Source organism: Rhinolophus hipposideros (genome assembly GCF_964194185.1).
Source record: "Rhinolophus hipposideros genome assembly, chromosome: 9".
Lineage (NCBI taxonomy): Eukaryota > Metazoa > Chordata > Mammalia > Chiroptera > Rhinolophidae > Rhinolophus > Rhinolophus hipposideros.
Genome location: NC_138055.1, coordinates 7162403 through 7183695, shown reverse-complemented (window position 1 = coordinate 7183695; position 21293 = coordinate 7162403). Strand labels below are relative to the sequence as shown.

At 45.3% G+C, this 21293-nt stretch overlaps 1 protein-coding gene across 9 annotated transcripts in view; it reads right to left on the bottom strand.

Annotated features, from left to right (window-relative positions):
• Nucleotides 1–21293, bottom strand: part of MRTFA (myocardin related transcription factor A) — a gene marked incomplete at its 5' end in the record, with an annotated part of 176073 nt that overhangs the window by 21663 nt on the left and 133117 nt on the right. For 8 of the 9 annotated variants that reach the window (XM_081058622.1, XM_081058617.1, XM_081058620.1 and 5 more), the window contains one exon: nt 17643–17708. In XM_081058622.1, the coding sequence (XP_080914748.1) occupies nt 17643–17649 (7 nt within the window). Of the gene's footprint in view, nt 1–17642; nt 17709–20635; nt 20734–21293 lie in introns of those variants that run through there. The other variant, XM_081058619.1, reaches the window with a different exon arrangement.

Here is a 21293-nt window from a genome sequence, read left to right as displayed (position 1 = left end):
TCAGATGAGTGAAAGCGCTCTGGGGCACGTGGCGCTGTCATCAGACGCAGTACTTGGGTTGAATCCTGGGTGTGATCCCACACAGGCCAGCTCGTTTCTGAGCCACAGCCACACATGATCTGTCTAAAACCCCAGCTGGCTTGCTACCTCAACAACCTACATTGGCTACCCCAGGGTTAGCTAAGGCACAAATCCAACTCCTGGAAAAACAACTCACAAAGCACAGAATCTCTTGGTGGAAGAGTGTACCATCTTCCCGTACAACGAGGATGATGTGCCACGAACGGGGACAAGTGACAGGTGAACTGGCTGGAGTGTCTATGAGGTCCTGTTTGGTTCCACTGAGTTAAGGAAGTTTTCATGTAATAGCCAGGAAGAGACTGCTACTTACTGAGTGCCCACTGCAGTGGCAGGCGCTGTTCTAGACACCTTCCTACTCCTAATGATTCCATGTGCTAGGTAATATTCCATGTTATAGATAAGGACAGGCTCGGAAAGAGCAGGAAAGGCGAGCAAGTGGCAAATTTAGGATTACCACCTAACTCTGTCTCACCCTCCAGAGTTCTTCCCACTCCTCTGGGTTGGTTTCTTAACTTCTTCAAAAAGCAGAGAAGAACAGCCCTGCTGGGTGGGGAGGCAAGGAGGCCTCAACGACACACACTGCCTAGATGTACGGCTGAGTGCAGGCCCTGTGGAAAGGTCAGCTCACCACAGTACATGCACAAACAGTGTGAGGAAGGCTCGGAAGAGGGGTGCAAAGTGACCACAGGCACAGCAAGCCATGGTCTGACCCGCGGCTCAGTAAGGAACTGAAGGGGCAGCCTTTAGCACTGACAGTGGGAGATGAGCTGTGAGGGGAACGAGAAGACCGGAGGAATTCATTATCTGCTCAGGCCTGCTCAAGAGAACCAGAAACGAGGACCAAGAATAGAATGCAAGACAATAATCACCAATTGCAAAAGACAGCTGCATTTTATAACAACAACATTATAATCTTGAATTCTCCAACAGCCCTGGTGGCAGGAACCAATGTGCCAATTTTGTGCATGGTGAAGCTAACACTGTAGCCACCCGTGAGGTCATCATCGAGTGGTGGACCCCACCCAGGGCTGGTTCTGTTTCCCTTTCTGCCTTCATCCAAACCTTTGGACAAGTGTGTGGGTTTCTCTCAGTCCTTGGACAGCCCTCTCCCCTTGTGCAGCTCTTTCCCCATTTCTAATTCTGCTCTCCGAAGTAAGTTCGGCAATTTCAATAGCTAATTCTAACAGGTGAGAGGAGGAGGGAGCAATGGCTCCTCTCCCTTCAGGTTTCTGTCAAGACTCCTGGAAGGTGCTTCTTGGGTTCCTTTGGGGAGAGACTGTAGCGGGGGCAACCAGCGCTCGCAGCGCACTGGGGTGTGGGGTCGAGAGGGCACCCCTATGCATGTCCAGTCAGCTTTGTTAAAAGCTATGATTGTGGGGGGTAAGAGGAGATGTAGTGGTGATAAAGGTAAGCGCTGGGCTTTCCTGACATAGGAGCAAATGACAGCCACCTGAAGCTTCCGTGCTGAGGGAAGGGTACACAAGGAAGCCCAGCAAAGCACAACAGGTTTTAAAGTTCAGGCTTCTGCTTGTTGTGGGGAAATCCCAAAGACTCCAAGTTACACCCATAAATGCGTCTGACCAGGAGGGGCGGCTTCATCTCGGACGTCCATCGCCCTCCTCCTTGCTGCCTTAACGGCTCTGCCAGAGGAGCCAGGATATTACTCACTCAGAAATCTCATTTTTCCAGAAACTCCTAGAAGACAGTCTCTGAAAGAGAGGCCCCCAAAGACCAGTGCAAATCCCAGTGCTGTGCATGTTGTTTATAACAATATACATTTTTGATGTCGGCGCGAGTTCTTGGTCCTTTACTCCCACCTTCCGGGAGCTGGTTCTGCTGGAAACTTGGGCTGCTCTGCATGAACAGGGAAGTGTGCAGCCGGTCCTGACAGGAGAGAAACCAAGCTTCCCACGGAAGTCAAATGAACAGAAGTGGCTAAGAGGTGTGGCGTCACTAATCACAGTTTCAGTTCTAAATGTGGGTCCCACCCCTGGGGCTGGCTAAAACCACCAATTAATATTCTGTTCCATCTCTCCAGCACCCATTTTCTTCTCCCCTCACACACTGGCTGCATTACGTAAATGAGGTCATTGTGAACTAAAAAGAGAAATATTGTTTCAATTTTCTTTTTAAAAATATACAGTCGTCCGTCAGTATCCGTATCCGCGGGGGACTGGTTCAGAACTGGTTCCAGGATGCCCCACGGATACCGAACTCCGGGGGTGCTCAGGCCCTTACATAAAACGGCACGCCACCCTCCCATATACTTGAAATCACCTCTAGATTACTTTCAATACCTAATACAATGTAAACGCCATATAAACAGTTGTTATACTGTATTGTTTAGGGAATAATGATAAGAAAAAGTCTGTACATGCTCAGTACAGACGCACCACCTTAGGCCTAACCACACAGTACACATCAGCAACCATGTAAAATTTTCCCCTGAACATTTTCGGTCCGAGGTTAGTTGAGTTCACAGATGCAGAACCTGCAGATATGGAAGGTCCACTGCACTGTCACCACTTCCAAGGCGCGGCTCAGAGCTGTGCGCAGTCTGCCCACATGCTGTGTGCTTTACAAGCAGCAGCACTGTGATCCCGCGGACTTGATTTCCTCTGGCCCAGACGATTACGTACGGGGACCCTTAAAAACCAACCTATCACATTAATTTAGAACATTAAACAGCACTTCTCCATTACCAGTCCCACGTATACTTAAACATGGAGGCAAGTGAAAGTCTCAGATCCCCAAAGCAGTTCTGGAAATGGCTCTCAGCAAGGAATGATAGCAATTAACCATCAAGACTCATTTTCTCATCATTATCACTAAGAAATATTTATTAGGTACCTGGGTCTGAATGTCACTTCAGGAGGTGCTAACGTAATAAAAATAATGGTTCTCCTCCTCAGTAAGATCCTATGCCAGAAGCTCACCACTAATTCTGTGTGCAGAGGAACTCGGAGGCTAGGAACGCAGTACAGCTGGCTGGGTCAAGGGGGTGCTGTGGTCCTAGCAGTCCTTCTTTGGGACAAGCCTCTGGATTTCTTTTTCCGCTATAGAAGCAAGGCGCGTCGCATGCACAGTCCATCAGCGGGGCTGCGTTTGTATGGGGATAAACATATTTAACTACCCAGGTGGGCAGCCAGAAATATATCCATCTATCCATCCATCCAATAAACTCTTAAGTGACTACAGTAAGTCTTTACTTATTGTCAGTAGGTTCTGCAACTTTAAATGAAACAACTTATCACAAAACCAGCTGTGCCACAGGCTAATTGATGTAAACAAGAGTTAAGTTCCTCTGATACCTCATCAACATTATAATGAAAAGACGTTGAATGAAACGACATTATTGGAGGAGCCGCTGTACTATGCTAGTTACTGAAAACAAGGATACAGAATGATGTCCCTGCCCTGAAAGGCAGCTCATGGTCTGGTTAGGGGAAAAGACAAATAATTACTATACAAGACGAAAGTATAATTTTTGAGGTAATTTAACGTGCTACATAGGACAGAAGAAGCAAAGTTCAGCCTGAGGAAAGTGTGTGAACTGTCCAGGTAGATTATACAGAGAAAACCCAAATGAACAGAATGGAAACACCACAGGTGGACAGGGACGTCAGGAAATCATCTAAGGCTGAGGAAGAGCAAGAGCAGGAAGGTCTGAAAGAGCACGCATTCAAGGAGCTACAGCTAGTCTGATATGGCCAGACCAAAGCGTTCTTGTGAGGACGCTGGGGCTGGAAGAGCTTTAATGTGCTTCTGCAGGGACTTCTGCATCTGGGGAGACGGAGAGACATACTGTTCTCTATTCCTCCCACCAGGTACAACTGAAAGTTGTGCACATTATACATAAAACAAACACAAGTAGGTTCTGAAAGTGGAGAGAAGACAGGCTGGCTAGGGACCTTGGGACCTGAAGAATGACACAGTGGTAAGTTCCCTGGGTTTCCTTTTGTCTCATACATCCCAGACCTGGAGCTAAAAAAGTCAACAATCTGAAAATGCCAACAGAGACGGACCCAAAAAAGCCCCAGCAAAATCTACTCTCACTAACCAAAGGACCAGGAAAAGGGCAGCCTACCAAGTGAGAAACCTTTTAGACAGTAATTGTTCTATTCCAGCCAGACATTACAGAAAAGAAAAAAAAGAAAAAAAAAGTGGCCTTACCCCGACTCCTACCGGGAAAGGCCAAGTGGGGAGTCTGGTTTTCCACCCTTGCGAGGCTGTAATGCAGCACCCCAATACCCCTGCCGGGGTGGTGTCAAAAAAGGCCAAGTAGGAAGCTGGGGCTTTCATTCTCAATAGCCAGTAACAATTCCCCCCCACCCCAAGGAACAAATGGAGACCAAGGGGGGAGCCTAGACTCATACCCCCCCCAGCAGTAATGAGGCATCCCTTTCCCCTCCCTGCTGAAGTGATTCAGGGGAGGGTGGTGAAGAGGCATGACTTCCACCATGGTCAGTGATAGGAGGTCACCCTCACCCACACAAAAAATCTAATGCCATGTCATCTAAGCCCTGGAAGGAGAGGTTGAAAAAGTACTTAAAGAAATAAATGGCTGAAAACTTCCCAAATGTGGCAAGAAAAGTGAGTCTGTAGATTCTGGAATATGTAGATTCGAGAAGCTGAGCAAACCCCAAACAAGATAATCCCAAACAAATTCATGCCAGGATTACATCATGATTAAACATCATGATTAAACTTTTGAAAACTAAAGACACAGAAAAAACCTGAAAGCAGCCAGAGGGAAAAAAAAAATTTGAATGACAGCAGATTTCTCATCAGACACCATGGAGACTAGAAGGAAATGGCATATTTTTCAAGGGCTATTAAGAATTCTCTTGAGATCCCTGTGTAGCCACCAGGGGAGTGACATAATCAGAACTGCGTGGAGGGGGTTGGGGAGTTATTTTTAACTTGATGTTTTATGTTAAAAAAATAAAAGGAGAAGAGCAACCAGGGAACTGGCAATTGTTCACTTCACCCCCATGCCTACGCCCTCATGCTCTCCTTCCCGCACCCCCTTTATAAGTTTGAATTTTTCAAACCCTCCAAAATGCCAAAAGAACAAATAATGAACGGCCCTATAACTCTAACCTAGATTCACCGGTCATCTATCTTTTAGCCGCATTTATCACTCTCATTTGCACACAGGCACACACACACACATTTTGTTGTTTTGTTTTGTTTCTGGAATCACTTGAAAGTAAATTGCAGGAAATAGTTACGACTTTTCATCGCTAAATTCTTCAGCATGCATTTCCTAAGGATAAGGACATTCTCTGACATAACTAACATAACTTTATCACATGTAAGAAAATTAAGATTAATTCAATAACATGATGTAATCTACAGTCCATAGCTAAATTCCTCAATTGCCCACAAAATGTCTTTCCAGCTGTTTGGATCTCCCCCCTCAATTTAAGGTTTCATCCAGAGTCACCACATTTGGTTGTCGGCTCCTGAATCACAGTCTAGGACAGTATTCCTACCTTTTCCGTTTCTCATGACACTGAATTAAGCATGTAAGCCAGGTGTCTCGCAGAAAGAATGTCCTGTATTTTCAATGTTTCCTCATGATTGGACTTAGGTTAAACCTTTCTGGCAAGAAGACTACACAGGTGATGTGGACTTCTTAGTACCGGGAGGCACACAGTACGGTGTCCAACCACAGATGGTGCTAAAAGTTTGAAAGGTGACACCAGGGCATTTTATCCTTTGTAATTAATATGTAATCTGTGGGGTAACATTTTGAGGCCATGTGAAAATCCTCGTCCCTACCCACTACTTACTAATGGTTTTAGCATCTACTGATGATCTCTGCCTGAACGGCAAAATAATTAGAACTGCATTTTTACAAGATCACTCTAGTAGTGAGTAAGAGGCCACTTAGAAGAACAAAATGGCGTGGCTGGGTGAATGGTTGTGCTTTTAACATTCTCAGACCAGAGGACAGGAGTAAGCGTGGGACAGCACGGGAGACTGTTCAGTTTGGGGCATGCTGAATATGAGCTGATTGTGAGACATCCTAAGAGATATACAAGTGTGTGGGGGGGCGTGTACACAGGTGTATATATACAAGTAGACGGGCACATGTGTGTGTGTGTGAGACACAGTCTAGGGATAATGTGGTACAATACGTACAGACAGAAGATAATGCTTCACAGCATGAATCTTAAGGGAATCCCAGAATTTAAGCATAGACAGCCCAGCGAAGCTGATATTGGGAGTGACTAAGCTTCCAGACAAAGGATGTAGATAGAAACAGAGATGTTAAGAAAGGGCGATCAGACAAAGGAAGGCTTACAGTTTCCAACAGATCACTCCTACTCAGGGCATGGCCAGTGGTCCCAGAGCTATGCCAGGGGCTGGTGGAGGCAGAAAGTAACTGCAATAGGTTGAGGAGGAAGAGGTGAGGCAGTGGAGTCCACAGGTTTTATGTCCCCAAGGAGGTTAAGATGTGCTCGCAGTTACTTACACATTCTCCCACAAGTGTTTACTGAGAGAGCCCCCAGGTGTCAGACCCTGTTTGCTTCGGTGCTGGGATATCCACGTTCTCATGGAGCTGACAATCTAGTGAGGAATGACACATCAAACAAACGCAGGGCATGGCAACAGAGAGAAATGGGGCAGGAGCACTCCATACGGAGAGATCAGGAAAGACTTTGTGATGTGACATCTGAGCAGAGACCTGGGGGAAGAGAGTGAACCCTGTAGCCATTTAGGGAAGAGCCTGCCAGGCAAGGAGAACAGCAAGTGCAAAGGCCCTGAGTGGGAAACTGCCTGAGTGACAGAGGGACATGAAGGACAGAGAAGCAGAGCACGGTGAAGAGGGGAAGAGTGGGAGGAGACGGTGAGTGGGGCAGCCACATAGAGCTTTGCAGGACTTTGGCCTCGGCTCTCAAGCGGTACCAGAGGAAATGAAATGGGGAGGAGAAATGAAGTAGGATGCGTGGCAACCTCGCCACTGACAGAGAGGGTCCTGAGGGAAACACAGATAAAGAGACTTGCTGTGAATGATCCCCTCCTTTCCCCCAATGCTTGCATAGTGTGTTGGGAATGAGTTTCCCTGAGCTATAGCTTTCCACATTATATAGTGGAGAGGTGACTTACCTGAAATCACACCCTAATCACCTGCAGAATAAAGACTAGACTCTGGTTCTTCTGATTTCAAAATTCAGGTCTTTTTATTTCTATACAGAGGGTGCCAAAAAAAAGTATACACGTTTTAAGAAAGGAAAAAACTATTAAAATTAAGCTGATGGTAATCACTTTGAACACTTTCCTAATTGCAGAGGTCAAACGTGACTTGTATTCATCTTTTGTCATCGGTATACATTGAGTGTTACAATTGTAACACAGTTTTCTCCTTTCTGAAACTGTGTGCATCCTCTGTAGATTTCAGCATAAGAGAGGGAGAACCAGGTGGGGGTGGGAGGAAAGAGACTTCCCTGATCAAGTATCTTTTCTCCCCCCAAAATGTAATCGTTAACAAACAAACCCACCCAACTGAGTTTCATGTGATCGTCTGCATTTTGCTCTCTTCTCCTGGCTATTCCTCTGGGAAGCAATGCTGCCTTGGCCTTTTCTCTAAGGCTGGCAATAGGACAGAAGGGAGAACTTCAGCAAACACCCAGGGGCTACACTCTCCCATTGCTTTTCCCCCCAGCCCTCTCCTGAAGGGGCCAACTAGCAGAAGGAGGTGCTGAATAACGAAACTCCTGCCAAAGTGACCTGAGTCTTTTGCCACATCCCTCGGCGCTGGCACAGAAGTCGGCCACACAGCTCCAGGCAGTTCATTAACTCTGCCAAACTGCCCCTGACGCAGTCGTTCTGTGGCCACGAGAGAGGCGGCCAGGCAGGCTTTCCCAGCACTGGAAACAGAGGTTCCTAGGGTGTCTGTACCTAATCATTGTATATGACGCAGCCTCAACTGTCTTAGAAATCTGTCACCAACTCTTGAATTATGTGGGCAGGGCCATCCTCTACTTCAGATCTCCTGGGGAGAGGAGAATATCCATATTCTACGCCATCACTACAAATGAAAAGGGGAAAGATGCCAGCAGCCCTTGTTCAGTGTTTCTCCAAGTGCAGTTCAAGAACCATTTGCATTAGAATGTCTCTGGAGTGCAGATTCCTGAGCTTCAAGAATTTTCATCTTTAGTGAGCTCTTCAGGGATTCTGGTGCCACTAAAATTCAAAAACCACCGTTTCCCTAGTCCAAAAGTCAGATGGAGGGTGACACTACGGATGAAAAAGTAAGGATTTTTATTTGCTCATTCTCCACCACCAGGGGCTAAGTGACTAACAAGTCCACCTAGTAAGGATTTGATCACTTTCTCAACAGCTTAATTCAACAGTGCAGCTCTGCGGCCCATGCCCACAAATGCAAACAGTTTAATCTCCTGAGTCCCTTTCTGAATCAGTGCTTCTTCGAGCTGCAAAGCATATATTTCTAAGAGCCAAAGATCAGGGCTTTTGGCCATTTTCCGCACACCCTGGCCATTCAGCAGGGATGGGTCCCTACCCTGCTGTGAGAATCTGGGGCGTGGCAGTCACACTGGCCATTCAGCGGGGATGGGTCCCTACCCTGCCTGAGAACCTGGGGCGTGGCAGTCACTCTCAGTGGGAGGAAGGCAGCTCAGAGACAGAGCTCTTGGTCTTAGCACAGAGTTTACTGGTGTCAGCACAGGAAATGGGGAGGGTCACTTGCACAAGGAGCTGGGAAAGGCAGAGGTTGGCCAAGGCACCGGTGTGGATGAGCTCCACTAGCATCAGCTAGGTGATTTGTCTCAGGATTCTGTATCCATGCAGAGCAGAGGCTCTTGCCCTGGGACTCACTGTACCAGGTCTAGAGGGTCTGTGAACCCCTGGGAACTAGGCTGAATCCTGGGTGCTTGCTTGGGTACAACTGTCTAGTGAGAGGATGCCTAAGATTTTCTAAGGAGCAACAAGGGCACAAAAGAAATCAAAAACCTGATTTAACTAAGGGTTATTATGACAGATGTGGAAACGTGCCTTTGGCCTTCAAGCCTCACAACCAGCAGACAAGAGCAACAACTTGGAAGCAATTTTACTGGAGGGCTTAAAAATGACAAGGTTACTCTCACCTTCACCACCAAATCGCACCTACTTCACCAACTATGGGCCCTGATCTGACACTGTTTTCAATATTTTCAAAATTGAGATTTTAGTGAAAGTATAGCAGGCTATCATCATAAAATTCCTATGTCAATAAGAACCACTAGGCTGTGACCTTCAGGAATTAGCATGAGGTTTGGAGCCAGAAACCTGGAAGGATCTGCCTCTGTCTTTCAGTGGTGGTGTGACCTTGGGCGAGTCACACATCTCATCACAAAATGGCAATTATACAAACTACTCTGATGACTGTTAGCTTTAAGTAAAGTGAAAGTGCTCTGCTAGAAGACACTCTGTTAAGCTTGAGTTTTAACTTTTTTTCTGAGCCATCCTCCTGACGGACACAGCATGTGTGTGTGTGGAGTCAAAAGCTGAGAACTCACTGGGCCTGACTTTCATTTTTTGTCTTACTGTTTTTAGCTGACACACCAAAATGCCTACACAGATATCCTGCAACAAAGACCATTAACCAAAGAGTTGTGTCAATATTTCCAAAGCCTGGCCATGACAATGAAAACCAGAAGAAATAAGTTCATGTGAATCAAAGAAAGCTTGGGTGGCGGGCTATGAGGAAGAGACCACAAATTCTGGGGCAAGCAAGGATCCAAACGAAAAGTCAGAAAACGTGCTTCACACACATCCTGTTTTGGTACTCAGGCTGCCACCACCCTGTTTTTGCCCCAGGGCTGTCACCCCCACCCAAACTGGCAGGAAAGCCAACTATCAAGAATGAATATACGAAGCGGAGACTCGAGGATGCTAAATCTTTATCTTCCTAGAAGTGGGAGCTGCTTCAGTGTCGCATCCTTGACCCACCGACAGAGAAAGAGACTCAAAACTGGTAGAGAAGGTCAGTACACAATCTTGTACAGCATGCATATCAACAGGTACAGTGAATTCCAAAAGGTTAAAATATCAGGGGTCAAATATTTGGCCTTCCAAGCTTCTCTCTGGCATATATGCCAGCCATGTTTATACCTGGCTTTCACGCCATTGCCCAGTCAGTTAAGATTCCAGTATACACTCCTCAGTGAAGCACGCGCGCGTGTACACACGTACACAAACGTACACACACACACACACACACACACACACACACACACCATTGCTTCTTTCTGAAGCACCATAATCAATATACCTAAGTCATCTGTTTAGGTACAAGCTCCAAAAATCACCTTTGCCCTTCTGCAGATAACATCCCACTAGGCTGAAGAATTTGAAATCCCTACTATCTATCGGGGCTCCCCTTGAGTGCATGATTCTTTGGAATTTATACTGTTTAGGTGAAATTAGTGGGTAGCTTCAACAAGTGATTTTATAAACTCCTTAGCTTCATTTCATTAACTTGAAAAGAAGTTGGCCTTGGTGTCTCATACATTTCAAAAACTAATTATTAAACGAAACTGAATACCTACTGCACCTTTTCGATATTGTACCAAGAACTTATACCGAGAAGACCACTTTTGATGGCCTGTTCAACAGAGCTCCCTACTGGATTCAACAATGAATACGCTCAGACTGTGAATGTCACCTCACTCTGGTGCCATTGTAGGATTTGTTAGCAACTGGCCAAGGAGGAGGGGCTATGCTAGTCGCTGACCAATGAGGTAGGGACACACCCTCCAACGACAGGAAGAGAGATGAGGATGCTGACATCTGTCAAAACTGCAATGTAAATCGCCTGGGACTGACGTGCCCGGCTGGTCTTCTGAGAGAAAAGAGAAGATTCCTGAGGCCACAAGCCTAACACTATTCTCTCTCAGCTTCAAATCTAGGGATCGGATTCACCCCAATCCTAGAACACACATTTTACAAATGCCATTTAATCTGGGGATTCAACTAAAGTTATAACAGTCACATTTCTATACTGAGGATACATCCTCTCAATTAGGTGGGATTCTCTGCTTCTTAATCAAAAGCTATGTTGTATTCCTGAAACCAATAGAGTGCTATATGTCAATTATATCTCAATTAAAACAAAGACAAAAAAGGAACCTAGCTCTTCCATCCAAAGATATCTATGCATGTAAAAGAGCCAAATGGATCAGTGTGTGAGAGTGAGCATCTGAGCGAAGCATGAACCTCAGGGCACTGACTGCAGGGGGGCAGCAGCGGGCAGGCTGCAGGGCTGGGGTGGGGGTGGCACCTTTTCTGAGCTCCTCCTGGAAAGGGGCCCTGGTCAGACCTTGGCCAAACTTCTTGGGTTCACAGGACAGTGGTTCAGAGACTACCACACAGAGCTTCTAGCAACTTCCAAGTGGACTGGAGCAAATGGCATGTGACCAGGCCCAGGTAAGGATCTGCCCTCACCCTAGCCCCCACCCAAACTTATAATTTACCAAGTATCCATTGAGACAGGTGTCTCCGACATTTTAACACTTAAAAGCAAAGCAAAAACATTTCCATGAAGCCTACAATTTTGTCATCTTAAATCTTTGTTTTTGTTTTTTTTGTTTTTTTTTTAACGGCAATTCTGCCTCAAAGCAGATCATCTCACCTGCTCTAGAATCACCCCTGTATCCTCACAGGTGCACATTTCTGTCTCTTGGCAAGTTACCCAGAAACAAAAAAGCATTATTTCTAATCCAGCCATTTTTTAACTGTTTTGTTTGTTTTAAGAGAGGTTAAAAAGAAAACATCCACTGCCATGGAGGGAGCAAGCTAATAAAATGACAGTCCTGTTACTACAAGACCAAAGGGGAACCATCTTACAAGAGAACACCACGTTGGTTGGTGGCTCTTTGACTCTTAACAATTTTCAGTAATTGTTTTTGGATCCACAGGTAGGGAGGAAAGTAGAATTAAGGAGGATTTTATTTATTGAAAAATAGCTCCTGTTCCCAAACACTGGTTATGACAGAAATGAATATGTATACATACTAAAAGCTGCTTTCAGATTCACAAGATGGCAGATCCAAGCTAATGCTCCTCTCATTGTTAATGACAATAACAATGCTTATATTTCAAAAGCTTAAACAACACATCATCTCACTATGTCTAAACTAACTGTGGGGTAGGTAAGATGGGTTATTACCCATATTATAAAGGCTGAAGTTGAGTTCAGAAAAGTTCATTGAGTTGCCCAAAGTTGCCTTGCTCCTAAGTGATAGAGTGAGGTCTAAAACTCCACTGTCTAATAAACTAGCCACCAACCACATGTAACCATTTAAATTAAAATTAAACTAGATTACAAATTCAGGTCCTCACTCAAGCTGGTCTCATTTCAGGCCCTGTACAGCACGCACCCAGCGTTACAGAACATTACTCTTTACTGCTGATAGTAGCGGTCTACAGGCTATTCTTCTGAACTCCTGGTAACTTGGCAAAAAGACCCCATGGCACTCCAATCCTTAATAAAGATGGGCTGATAGTGACAAAGTTAAATGACAGCCTCTTTCTAATGATAAGAAACTGAAACTTCAGGAGGTTGGTTTACCTTTTTAGAGATTACAAAAACATCAAGATTTTAAAAGATCTTTACCAACGCAGATTTGATCCATATGCACTCAGGAAAGAGAATCTTGAAACTCAGTTTGTACATTTGGTGAAGAGTAATGTAGTAAGTAATAATTCCCCCAAGTTACAAATAACAAAAATATTATTAGGAAGAATTTTAGCTTCAGAGGAAAAGGGATCATAGTAATAAATCCTGACACACCCATTAAATAACCTCTTTCAGAGTTTAGAATAAATTTCTTCTTGGCATGTAGAGACTGCTACAGTCAGATGAACAGATGTGCCACTAACATGGGGCCCCATAAGTGACAGCTTAGATTAACTACAGTGCTACAGCTGGGCCACCGTCTGTGTAGACCGCCGAGCTAACACTGACAGCTAAAGCAAAGGGATCAAACTAGAGCTGAAGGGTGAGGGAGTCAAGACGTGGCGAAGCTTATTAAAAATACAGAGCTGTGCAAACTCATGACATGAAGCGACTCCAGTTTCAACATGAGATACATGGGGCCCACTTAGACCTATGAACAAGTCAAAAACTAGCTGGCCAACGGTCATTTTTTCACTTAGCAACCTATCTGAGCACCTTTCAGGGGCCAGTACTTTGGACGGCCTGTGGATGGGCATTACCTGGCTGCCCTTGCCCTTTGGATTCTGCCAACCATTCAGAGTGTTACCACTGACATTGGCTGGGTGCACAGAAACACTATTTAAAATGAAAAAACAAGCTCATTCTAGAAACAGAGCAAGGTTCTTAGAGTATCTGTACGACAAAAATAATGATTTCTTCACATGCTTGCCAAGGTCTAAGGTTTTTCTATTACGTGCACTTGGGGAAAAACAAACTGCAGGTTAACTGTAGCAGTAAAACATGCTACTCCGTGCTTTTCTCAAGGATTCACAACCGAATAACAAAAGGTGGAGGAAGAAGAGACAAACAAGGTTCTTCTCTCATATCCAGAAAGATTACAGGAGACTTTTCTCATTTGTCTGGGTGAGGAGAACTTCCAGGTTTTCCTTTAAAAGGTTATTCCAATGCAGCAACTTTCACTGCCAGAACATTTTTCTTAATTTTCACCTTAACCTTGTGCACCTTTAAATGTCAAAGAGAAAGGCTGTGGGGGAAGATTTATTTGAGAACAAAATGCATCACACGTGACCCATCTCTTCTATGGGGTGTCATTCTGGATACAGCGGTATTCCTGGTCTTCATCTTTGGACTTAAACACCAACTTCCTGTCTGTACCATCTCTCCTCTCCCTCGAGACATGCAGAGCTTCGGCCATCATTAAAGAAAGCTTAGGGCCTGGAATATGTAATCCTTTGCTCTCTGGCACTCTGTAGTTGGTAGGGTTTAAGTGGTGTTAAATGAGACATATGTTTACATGATGAGAATGAAGGATTCTGGGAAATGATCCTGTTTAAAAATACATCAGAAATCAACTTCTGTACTCCATAGTTTAGATGCCATGAACAGAGCTTTTCAAGCAGCAGAGAGACGTGTGTAGGGATTGGGACAGTATTTAATCCCCTGAACTCTATGGAAAGGCCATCCCCCAACTCTGAATGATATGCTAACACATGGACAACCCTGAAGGCAAGAGAGCACCCTGTGATGTCAGAATGCAAGCCAGTCCACGTGGGAACTGTGTGTGAACATTCTGGGAAATGACGTGGGTGGGGCTTTCTTCCCACAGAGAGAAGAAAGACTGGGACGAGAAGTATTTGATAAATGATATAAACACATACATGATGAGGCAGAATAAAGCCATGACAACACTGCTCCGCTTCCCCAGTTCGAGGGCCCCACCTGCTTCCTAAATTGTACAACAAGCTTAAACATAAAGGCACTTTTCAGAAACTCCTCAGGAATGGGAAGTGGACACTTCAAACCATGTGTTACTTTTTCAGGTCTCCAAACCTCCAATCGTCAACAACAACTTGGGGGTCATTTACGATTTGCCCCCACCACTGCTCATATTTTCTTTGAAAGACGTGGAGTGGAGGGTGAGAAATGGAGTTGGTGGGAGATGACAGGTGGGGGGAATGTCAGGCAGGTGAGTACTGGAGATTACTATAGGAGCTGGCGGGAGTGGGCACAGGATGTGGTGAGCAAGTAGGCTTATCTACAGTGTGGGGGGCTGCCAAAAAATGGGCCTCGTCTTTGGGAATTCAGGACCCGATGTGTGTACCACCAGGTATGTAGGTGAGCAGGGGATTTCCCAGGCCTCAACATTCTCTCTTATGTGCTAAGAGTTTGCCACATACTTCCTTCACTAGAAAAGCAGGAAGCCCAGACTGTGTCCATAAGTGAAGGCGGCTCTTGCTATGAGGGAAGGTGCAGTATTCTCATAGGGGTAGGTCGTCTCTGTCCCTACAGGAAGGGCAATTATTCTGGGTTCACAGAGATAGAGAACAACCCAAAGTACATAATTAGATATTCAGAACATTTTAGAACCTAGGCTCCTGACACTACAGGAATGTTGTTTCAAATTCCATGCCCAGAAATCCCACAAGTTTGCAGCACTGTTCTGGAGTTCAGAGCTGGAGTGTTCTGTAAAGCACAACACTGCCCCCCTCCCCGGTCTCATCACATTACCCATCCACTGTACAGGCCATCTGCTCTGCTCCTTAAGGGCTGGAGAATCTTTTCTGTCTGTCACACACACACACCCCACATACTTTATAATTGGTTGTCTTCATTCATTCCTTCAGTGCCAGGCACTGGAGACTGAAATATACATAAGACAGTTTCTCCAGGAACTCACAGTCTAGTTGGAGAGACAAACATACAAGCAGGTAACTGCAATAACTGAAGCATCATCTGTCTAACAACATGGAGTACTAAGTAAGGAGTCTGTACTCATAAATCCTATTAAACAGGGATCGCCAGTGACCCTGCGATCAAATGAAAGACAGGAAGAAGAGTGCAGGGCACCTCTGCATGGCTTTGAGGCCCTGAACATATTGCAGACCCCCAGAAGCAGCATTATGCTTTCAGAACTAACACTGTAATTAGCATCGGCACCCCACGGATCAGCACTGATTTGCTCTTCATTTTGTATTTGGGTAAATTTTAGCTACCCAGATAAACTGTTAAATGTCTTGAGGACAGGTACCATGCCTTGTGTTTCTTTCATCTCTATAGCATCTAGGACTGCCCTGGGTACAAGGTAGATGCCAAACACATGACGTCCTTGGTGAGAGGGACAAGTAGATGAGACTCTCGGTAACTTGTTCCTCTACCAAAGTTTGCAGATTGGCAGAGCTGGAGGGTTCTGTAAAGCACACTGCTCTCTCTACCTTATCACTTTACCGATCCGTTGTACAAGTCATCTGCTCTGACACTTTAGGGTTGGGGGTGGGAAATCCTTCACTGGAGAGCCAGAAAAGATGATAGCACAATGTAGGTAAATGGCTTGGTAGTTAATTGCAGTAAACAAAAAGATGAATTTGAGACTTAAGTCCCCTGGCTGATTCAGGATAAAAATAGAACTCAGACTCAGTATACTTGCTAAACGTTTCTAGCTCTTAGAAATGGACCAGCCATTACAATGACATAAATCAAATCCCATCCTCACTTGCTTAAAAGCTTTCAATGGCTTCCCATGGTACCTAAAATAAGGGCCTCATTCTGGTCCCGCCTGCCTCACCAATCTTAACTTGCCCCTGCTCTCCCGTCACTTCCCAGGCCCCGGCCACACTGGCTTCTTTGAGGTTTTCAAACACGTCAGGCCCTTTCCTGCACTAGGCCCTTACACTCGCTCTTCCTTCTCCCCGGGCCCTTTTCCTACTTCTGAATGGCTAACTCTACCTCATCCTTCAGATCTCAGCTCAAATATTTCCTGTGCAGGGAGGCCTTTCTTGACCATCTTATCCAAACTGACCCCATGTCATTCCCATGACTTATTAACACACCAACCAGTTAGTTTACTTCATAGCACTTACCATACTCTGAAATTATTTTGTCTATTTATTTGTCCCCTTGTTTATTATCAGTATTCTCCTTCTAAATATAAAACTAAAACAGGAGCTGGATGTATCTTGCTGTATCAGTGGGCACATACTACGTACTCAAATATTTTGAATGAATGAGAATTAGGAAAATACAGTGATAGTCGGTCAGCAGGCACTGAGTTAAGGTGAAAAACGTCAGTTTTCCCACTATGAAGTTAGGAGTTATTGTACAATTTCTTTTTTTACTTCATTAGGGTGTATCCAAGTAGTGATAACATACAAAGAAAAGAGAAAGAAGAGGGAGAGCCTAAGTTCTCTGCTGTTGACTTAAAAAGAAAGTCAAAAAGAGCAAAATCTTGCTGGCTCCAGCTTCCACTCAGTTTGGAATGCTGTTGGTATTGGAAACACATCTTCTTACTCTTCTAACAGATTCCAAGGTCAGTTTCATTTCTCTCTAAGTGAGGCAGTTCTGTACCCACTGTGGCCAGCTCTGTGACGACCCATGTTAGCCTCCATTCAAGCATACTCACACCCAGGCCAGCCTTGGGATATCTGAGGATCTCACTCGAAATAAAACTGTAGTTGATTCAAAATACCAGGTGGAAAAGGGTTTTCTCTTCCCAAGAAGTTGAACACTAAGGCAAATCATAGGCATGAAGTGGGTTCTTCCTCACAATACCCCAGCTCAAGATCTGCTCCTCCTACAAAGGGAAGTGTAACAGGGCGTAGAAACCCTTTTAAAGGTACAATTCCACTGCTAAGGATGATTCAATGGCACTGTTAAACCTAATGCTGTTTGTTTCACTGAACTTGATCAATGAGGGCAGTTATCTTCACTATTAGTGACTGAGAGTCCCTGAACTTGGAAAAGCACAAAAAAGAAGAGTGAAGGATGAAACCTGTCACCCTTGTTTTCTGTTGGATGCCTTCCAGGGCACAATGGGTACCCACACAACCATGCCCTAAAAGCAACTCTGTGGACTGCTGGAAGAGCGAGTGGTACTTACGCGGCATGATCCCTTGGCTCACCAGTTCTTCCCGCGTCCGGCGCTGCTGGAGCTTCAACTGCAGCACTGCAGGGCAGCAAAGAGAGAGGGGAGATGAGGGCTCAGTCGGGCATTCCACCACAAAAGACACATTTTCAAATACAAAGAAAGTCTCAAAACAGAAGGGTGTAGTGTGAAAGGATCCCTGTGAATTGTGACTGTAATTGCAGAAGTGGCCCGATACAGCAGGGTTTCCGTATTCTGCTGTGGGCGGCGAGAGGAAGTTGCGAAGGGTCTTGCAGGGCGATAACAATCCACAAAGTACCAAACTCTTGCCTCTTGCTCAAAACCTCCTACAACAGTGTCCTCCTCCTAAAGCTCAAAAAACACAAATGCTTAACTCGAAGAAAATATAATGAGGACTACCACCCAGCAGAAAAAGCTTCCTAGGAGTTCTACACTTTCTTCCTGGTAGCAGATATTTACCACCATAAGTATAGTGAATGATACAGCTATTCACATAGATCAGGAAGTATTGGTTATTTGTAAAATCTTTTCACCTGTATCTAAAAATCTTACCTATTTTCAACAAGGAATGCGTTTCTCTGGACCAGAAAATATTGTACCACTAGTGTTAACTCTTTTCTTCCCCTTATTCACCTAGAGCCTTTTTGTGTTGAGGTGAAACAACGAAACTAGATGATTCAAAGCACATCCGGGCAAGGGGAGGGGGACAGGTATTTCACTTATTTCCACTCTGGCAACACCACTTAATGAAACAATTTCATAGGGAGTTTTTTTCTTTTTTTTTAAAGATTGTATTGGGGAAGGGGAACAGGACTTTATTGGGAAACTGTGTACTTCCAGGACTTTTTCCAAGTCAAGTTGTTGTCTTTTCAATCTTAGTTGTGGCGGGAGTTGCTAGTTGTAGGGGGCGCAGCCCACCATCCCTTGCAGGAGCTCCACCGGCAACCTTGTGGTTGAGAGGATGTGCTCCAACCAACTGAGCCATCCAGGAGCTCAGAGGGAGCTCAGCTCAAGGTGCCATGTTAGTTGTGGGGGGCACAGGCCACCATCCCTTGTGGGAGTCGAGGAGTCAAACTGGCAACCTTGTGGTTGAGAGCCCACGCTCCAACCAACTGAGCCATCTGGCCACCTGGGAGCTCAGCGGCAGCTCACTGACTTCATTCTAGTTGCGGAGGGCACAACTCGCTGGCCCATGTGGGAATCGAACCGGCAGCCTTCAGCATTAGGAGCACGGCGCTCCAACCGCCTGAGCCACCCGGCTGGCCCTCATAGGGATTTTTTTTAAAGTTAAAAGTCAAAGCTCTCTATTTCAAATGCCGATGACACCTACCAGGTATTACCACTGCACCCCGTGGCCTGCATTCAGAGGCTATGTGAGAAAATGTTCAGAAAAAGAGGGTTAGGAGGCCCCCCCGGCCACAGAAAGTCCCTTTATATGCTAAGTCTTCAATGATAAGGTCCCTGCGAGTCACACCCGAGGGGAATTGCATCTATTAGGAATCATATTACCCTACTATCTGCCTTTTCGAAACATCCACAGAGCAGTTTTTAATAAGGCCTCCAAGAGTGGCAGACCCACAACTAGGCTCCTAGCTCTCAAATTCAGCAGGTCCAAAGTGGAACTTGTCTTTTTCCTAAAAACCTAATCCACTTCCCATCCTTTTCCTCTTTAATGGTATCATATCCTCTCCTCAGTACTAATAGGAACATTTTTGAGCTAACTTCCTCTCCTCCACCTCCTCACTCTCCTATTTTATCAAGTTTACTGCACACGTTTCCCCAAGTTGCTGTGACAGCTCACTGACTCGCATCCTTCCCGGAGCTGTGTCCCATTCTAAGTCACCCCAATTAAGGCTGTCCAATTGACTCTTCCTTAGTACCATGCATCTTCTCAACTCCTATTCACTCCACCTGGAAATGCCCACCCTCTTCCCCTGACGTTTCTGATTCACTCCCCAGCATTCAGAATTACTCTAGGCCTCCTGTGAGCTACCTTTTATCTGATACAAAAAGTACAGTAATAGTTTGCCCTGTGTAATACTTAACCCCGAATGTATCTTCTCTTGCCTACCATTTCATAAACTCCTGGAGGGCAAGGACTATATCTTATTAATGTATGCCTCCCCATAGCACTAAATACACAGCAGGTATTTAATAATTGTTTCTTGAATTGAACTGGATCTCAAAATGAGAATACATACAGTCTAAGAAAGCTAATCACAAGATTATTACTATGATCATAGTTTTCTTTCTCTTTTTACAAATTAGCACAGTTGAAAACAAAGCTTTGGGCTGACCCGATGGCCTCTAACGCCGAAGGCTGCCAGTTCGATTCCCACATGGGCCAGTGAGTTGCGCCCTCTACAGCTGGGATTGTGAACTGCAGCTCTCCCTGGAGCTGGGCTGCTGTGAGCAGCCGGAGGTTGGTGTGAGTTGCTGCAGGATGCTGTGTGCCATCAGGAGAGGCCGGTGGCCAGTGTGAGTGTCCAGCAGCCAGCGTGAGCTGCCGTGGGCTGCTATGTACTGCCGTGGGCTACGGTATGCTGCCATGAGTGGCCAGTGGCCAGCGTGAGCAGCCGGCAGCCGGCGAGAGCTGCCATGAGCTGCTGTGAGCAGCCGACCCACAACCGGCAACTGACTGCCCCAGCTGGGCAGCGCAAGGCTCCTAACACCAGCATGGGCCGGGGAGCTGTGTCCTACACAACTAGACTGAGAAACAACGGTTTGAACCGGAGTGGGGGGGGTGAGGCGGAAGAAGGGGGGAGAAAAATAAGAAAACAAAGCTTTGCAGAATAAAATAGATACAAACAGCAATAACCACACTACTAGCTAACATTTATAGAACATATGCTCTGTGCCAGACACCATTCTGCGTACTTTCATGTTTTAACTCATTTACTTTTCATAATCCCCCTATGGAGACAGACAGGTGTTATTCCTATTTTACAGGTAAGGAAAATGAGGTCCAGAGAAATTAAGTAATTTACCTAAGGTTATCCCACTAATAAGAGGTGTAACAGGATTTGAACCCAAGCATTCTGATTCCAGACCCTGGGCTCCTCACTTCTCAGCTTCTCTAGGGTCTTCTGGAAGCCTGTGCTGCTAAGATAATAGACATGGAATGTGACCACCTAGGTTCATTCTCTGAGGAGAGAAACAAAGGGACTGAGGAAAAGAGATGGTTCAGGCCAGGGTCAAAGGAGTCTGAGTGATCAACTTCAGTAAAATAAATCTAAATTAATCTAGAAACTTGATTTCAGAATTATAACCATAGATCAGCAACAATAATTATAATACAAATAATAACAGAAGTCAACTAGTGTTGCTGTGTCAGCCCTATGTTAAGTGACTGACATGCTTTTAACTTATGTAACCCCACCCCCACCCCCAAAAAAGGCCTGTGAGGATACAGTTATTACTATCTCCACTTTACAAATGAGGAAACTTAGGATTTTGAAATTTTTAAAATTTTGCCTTAGGTCCCATTGCTCCCAAGGATTCACACCCAGGTCTCTGTGACCCTAAAAGTTGGGTACTTACAACTATCACATGTGCCTCCTTGGAGACAGGATGAAGCCGGGCAGGATAAAGAGGGGAAAAAGGGCAAATATCTGTCGACTTCTATAGTGTTTCTAAGGCCCAGTG